Source organism: Mesitornis unicolor, unplaced genomic scaffold (genome assembly GCF_000695765.1).
Source record: "Mesitornis unicolor isolate BGI_N332 unplaced genomic scaffold, ASM69576v1 scaffold42953, whole genome shotgun sequence".
Taxonomy (NCBI): domain Eukaryota; kingdom Metazoa; phylum Chordata; class Aves; order Mesitornithiformes; family Mesitornithidae; genus Mesitornis; species Mesitornis unicolor.
Genome location: NW_010176142.1, coordinates 1 through 5114, shown reverse-complemented (window position 1 = coordinate 5114; position 5114 = coordinate 1). Strand labels below are relative to the sequence as shown.

Genomic DNA, 5114 nt, shown 5'->3' with positions numbered 1-5114 from the left:
GTCCAAGCGCCCTGACTTTGCCACCACCGGCCAGTGGGAGGTGGTGACGGAGAGCGAGGGGAAACAGGAGGCAGATGTCTTCGACGCTGTGCTGGTGTGCACCGGGCACCACACCGATGCCCACCTCCCACTGAGCACCTTCCCAGGTACCACCCCGCACCCCAGTGCAAGGAGAAACCCCAGAAAATTTGGCCATGGAAACCCCTGTTCTCCTTGCTGCTCTTCTTCCTGGCCTCAGCATTTCCCTGCCTTGCATTGCCTTGGGGAGCACTACTATGCTCCCCAGAAAGGGTCTAATGAGGCCCCAGAGGGTCCCTACTTCAGTTTCTAGGGAGGTGACCCTCCAGCCTGGCACCAGGAAGCCAAGCATCCTTCCTCCCTGCTCACAGGCATTGAGAAGTTCAAGGGCCGCTACCTCCACAGCCGAGACTACAAGGATGCCCGGGATTTCACGGACAAGAGGGTTGTTGTCATTGGAATTGGGAATTCGGGGTCGGACCTGGCTGTGGAGATCAGCCAAACAGCCAAGCAGGTGAGCAGTGGGAATGGGGTCCTGGTGGGCATAGCAACCTCTCATGAGACACTGCTGGCTCCCTGAGAACACCAGGACCCAAGGCACTGGCACGGCTGTTGCTCTGCTCCAGTACTCACTGCATTCAGCAGTGCCCAGACCCGGCAATCCCAGTTGCCAAGCAGCAGTGGCAGCCGAGACTTAATCCCATTCAGATCCCCTGGTCTCCATCCCTGAGCCCTGGGCTGAGGCTGCCCCTGCAGCTCTTTCCCACCTCTCCCTGCCAGGTGCCCACCCCTGGCTCCCTCTGCCCTCTGAGTCTTTGCCCAGCACTCGGGCAGTGCTAAGAGGAGTGATCCCAGGATGAGGACATGCCCCCCATGGGGCAGCCCCCCAGGACCATCACAGCCTTCAGGAAGCAACGCTTTCTTCCTCACCCAGGTGTTCCTTAGCACCCGCCGAGGTGCGTGGATTTTCAACCGTGTTGGAGATCAGGGCTACCCCATCGACATCGTCTTCACCACCCGCATCAAAGCGTTCCTGCAGAAGGTGCTGAGCCCGTCTGTGGTGAACAACTTTGCAGAAAGGCAGCTGAACGCAAGGTTCAACCACTCACACTACGGCCTGAAGCCAAAGCACAGGTGCCAGCAACGCTCCCCCTGCCCAGGAGAGATCCCCCAGCTCCCTCCATGTCCAGCCCCGCTTGGCCATTTCCATGCTCCCTGTGCCCTGGCTGGGACTGAGGCACCAGTCCTGGAAACCCAGTTAATAGCTGTGATGTGCACAGGCAATGCTCAAGGAAGCCACCACTGCCCCTTCTGGGGACCCTTGGTGGCACCAGTGCAGTAGCAGCTCCCAAGCATCCCTGGGGTACAGCCCCATTGGTGATGAGCATCCTCGGGGCTGAGCATCCCTGGGGATGAGCATTCTTGGAGCAGAGAACAGTGGCCGGAGCAGGACATGGAGCAGAGACACCCCTCTTAGCATCCTGATGGTTCCTTGTGCCTTGTTCTTGTGTTCCTTGTTCTGTGATTCTGTTAAGGATATGGTTTAGTGGGTAGACAGAAACGGTTGGACATGATGATCTCGGAGGTCTTTTCCAACCGAGCGATTCTGTGATTCTGTGATTTCCAGGGTCTTTGACCAGCACCCAACTGTGAACGACGACCTGCCCAACCGCATCATTTCGGGCAGGGTGCTGGTGAAGCCAAACGTCCAGGAGTTCACAGAGACATCTGCCATCTTCGAGGATGGCACCAGGGAAGACATCGATGCAGTGGTCTTTGCCACGGGATACAGCTTCTCCTTCCCCTTCCTCGAGGGCTGTGTGAAGGTGGTGGAGAACCAGATCCCTCTCTACAAATTCATGTTCCCCCCCGACCTGGAGAAGCCAACTCTGGCTTTCATTGGCCTCATTCAGCCCCTGGGCGCCATCATGCCCATCTCTGAGCTCCAGTGTCGCTGGGCTACCCGTGTCTTCAAGGGTAAGTGAAGCAAACCTCCCTTGTGGCTGCTCCTTCCCAGCCCGAGGAGCTTGGAGGCCAGGGTGGTGCCGGCAGGGGCACAGCACCCAGGCAAGAGCAGCACTGCAGTGGCCACTGTTGCCAGTGGGGTGCAGCACCCCCATGCTGTGGCTCATCCTCCCTAGGGCTGAACAAGCTGCCCCCGCGGCATGACATGGAGGCTGACATCAAGACGAAGAAAGAAGCGATGGCAAAGCAGTAAGTGCCCCCTGGCACCAGGGAAGGGGCTGGTTTGGGCATGGCTGCTCGTGGGCACCTGTGCTGTCCTGTGGCTGCATCCTGGTACATTTGGCCATGCCAACGGACGGCAGAAATGCGCTCAGCCTCACTACCCCTACCCCTCTGATCCTTCCTGATGGTGCCCCCTTCAACACCGCCTTGCTGGTGTGCGGGGCATCTACCGGCCGTGCTGCCAGCACCCTCCTGCCCTCCCTGCCCGCAGGTACGTGAAGAGCCAGCGGCACACCATCCAGGTGGATTACATCCCCTACGAGCTCGCCTGCCAGGTGGGGGTCCAGCCCAACCTGCTCGCCCTCTTCTTCACTGACCCCAAGCTGGCAATGGAGGTGGCCTTGGGGCCCTGCACACCGTACCAGTACCGCCTGCGGGGCCCGGGCAAGTGGGCGGGCGCCAGGGAGGCCATCCTCACCCAGCAGCAGCGCATCATCAAGCCCCTGCAGACGCGGCATGTGGAGGAGCACCCCTCGGCCTCTGCTGTGCCCCTCGTTTTCAAGTTGGTTGGGGCTGTGGCCGTCCTCGCCGTCGTTTTTGCTTACCTGTAGGTGCCTGCTCGTGCTGGGCTGCCCAGAGGGAAGGGAAGCTTTGGCTGGCCAGCCAACCCCTGCCCCACGGCAGACCGTGGTCGGCAGCCTGTGCACCCCAGTGCTGGCAGAAGCCCTCATCCTGCCTGGCACAGGCTTGCTGTGGCCACACTGAAAATTCGGGGTGCTTGGAGCCTCCTCAGCTGCCAAAATAATGCCTCAAGTGCCTGCTCTGCATCTCCTCCTGGGGAGCCACCACTGGGGATGGACAAGGAAACCTGCTCGCACGCAGGGTAAAATCCAGAACCTTGCAGCCAGTGCTTTGAACCCAGCAGGGATGCACCAGCTTTCCTGTTGTCACTAACCCGGCTGAGCCACCACTGGCTACGCTCACACCAGAGCTAAGGAGCAAAAGGCACAGCAGACTTCCTAACTGGATAAATGTGTTAAACACAGCCAGGTGTCCGTCCCGTTACTGATACCACCACAACCCCCTGCGGGCCAGGGGCATATGCACAGCCTTGAGGTTGGCCTTGTGCTGGCAGCGTGGCTCCAGCTCTGCAGCAGCACAGGCTGCGTGTACGCACACTTGCATGTGCATATCCACAGCTAAACCGCCTCGCCCAGGGTGTGTGCCACCGGAGCTGGTGACAGTGATCACAGTGGCACAGCTCAGTGTCACCTTCGTCAGCAGCACGCAGCATGGCTGGGTGGGTTGGGGACCCAGAGCGGTGAGAGGTGGTCCTGGTCACCTCATAGCTGCCAGCCAGCCATGCCCTGAGCAACCCCTGGATTTGTTTTACACGCCACAACTCGCAGAAATCTGGAACATGGCCACATCTCGGCCCCCGCACCCAGGAAGTCCTGGGGCAGCATCGGCATCGTTAAGCGCTTACAGAACACAATGAGCCTCTTGCGGAGGGCGGGCACGGAAGGAGGTGTGGCACTGCAGTGGGGGGGAACCTGTAGATCATGTCTTGAAGAAGTGCGTCTTGTAACACCTCAGCTGACCTCAGTCGCCCATGGAAAGCACAGGGATGGCCATCCCCAACTGAGCCGCACCGCGCGTCCCCCTCAGTGTGACCTGCCAGGCTCCACACCCTCCCGAGCGTGTCTTGCCCCCGGACGAGGCTTTCTCAGCATCCTTGCCACTGCCGCACCACAGGACATGGCTGCCCGGAGAGTGGCAATCATCGGTGCCGGTGCCTGTGGACTGTGTGCCCTGAAATGCTGCCTGGATGAGGGGCTGGTACCCACCTGCTTCGAGAGGAGCGGGGACATCGGTGGGCTCTGGCGCTTCGAGGTAAGCCCCGTGCTGTGCTGTACAGCAGCAGCACAAGCGGGATTGGGATCGGTCGTTGGCAGCTAATGAAGCACCACTCCTCTGCTTTGCATGCATGTTCCAGGTGGGTTTCCAAGGAAAACCACAGGAAAGAAAAACTGCTGCGGCAGCGGGAGGTCCCTGTGGTGCCAGCTGGTGTGCTGGCCACATGGGACCTGTCTCCTTCCCACCAGCAGCAGCACAGACCCTCCCCAGGGTTTGCTCCCCCAGCTCAGCCTTCCCTCATCCCATTCTGGTCTCATCCATCCCTTCCCCAGCTGCTTTGATCCTCCCAGTGCCCTCCAGCCCTTTCCTACCCATGCTGATCCCAACTCATCCTGCTGGCTGGCCCGGTCCGCATCCTGCCCAGCCTTTCCCTCAAAGTCCTGGTTGCTCCTCTCCCAGCTTCTCTGCAGCTCGCCCACACGGCGCTGCCTGCTTAGCACCTCCACTCTCACTGCCTCGGGGGAAGCCGTGGAGCTCATCAATGCCCCTACATAATGAGCTGCTGACTTTTCCCTGGGGACTCATCAACAAGAAGACAAACCTCACCACCATGCCCCATACACGGGTGGGAGAGTCTGGGGTGGGGGGGACACAGCACAGCACAGGGTTTGGGGTGGCTTGGTTACAGCCCACTGGTTCTGCCTGTGGTGGGTCAAGCGGGGCTGGTGGAGCAGAGCCAGGGCAGAGACCTGTTGAGCAGGAGTGGTCGCTCAGCTGGAAGTGCCGGAGCTGGCTCAGCAACCAGCAAGACCCGATGTGGCAGCTGGGGCAATGGCACCACAGCCAGCCTGCGGACATTGCCTCATTGGAGCTAAGGCTGAGAGTGGGGAAACTGAGGCACAGGGCCCCATGACCCACTGTCACCGCTACATGGCGCAGAGCTTCCTCTCCCCCATTTTACGGGGCAGGCAGTCACACCTGCAGGAGGGTGCTAGGCACAGAGGCTTAATCCTGCACCCATGGGCATGGTGAGGCGCCAGGCAGGCATCTGC

At 60.3% G+C, this 5114-nt stretch overlaps 1 protein-coding gene across 1 annotated transcript in view; it reads left to right on the top strand.

The window, feature by feature from the left end:
• FMO5 (flavin containing monooxygenase 5) overlaps positions 1-2816 on the top strand; it is a gene marked incomplete at its 5' end in the record, with an annotated part of 3089 nt that extends 273 nt beyond the window's left edge. Inside the window, 6 exons of the mRNA XM_010181662.1 lie at positions 8-146; positions 390-532; positions 953-1152; positions 1646-1995; positions 2160-2232; positions 2477-2816. Of these exons, the coding sequence (XP_010179964.1) occupies positions 8-146; positions 390-532; positions 953-1152; positions 1646-1995; positions 2160-2232; positions 2477-2816 (1245 nt within the window). The remainder of the gene's footprint in view (positions 1-7; positions 147-389; positions 533-952; positions 1153-1645; positions 1996-2159; positions 2233-2476) is intronic.
• Between the last annotated feature and the right edge of the window lie 2298 nt (positions 2817-5114).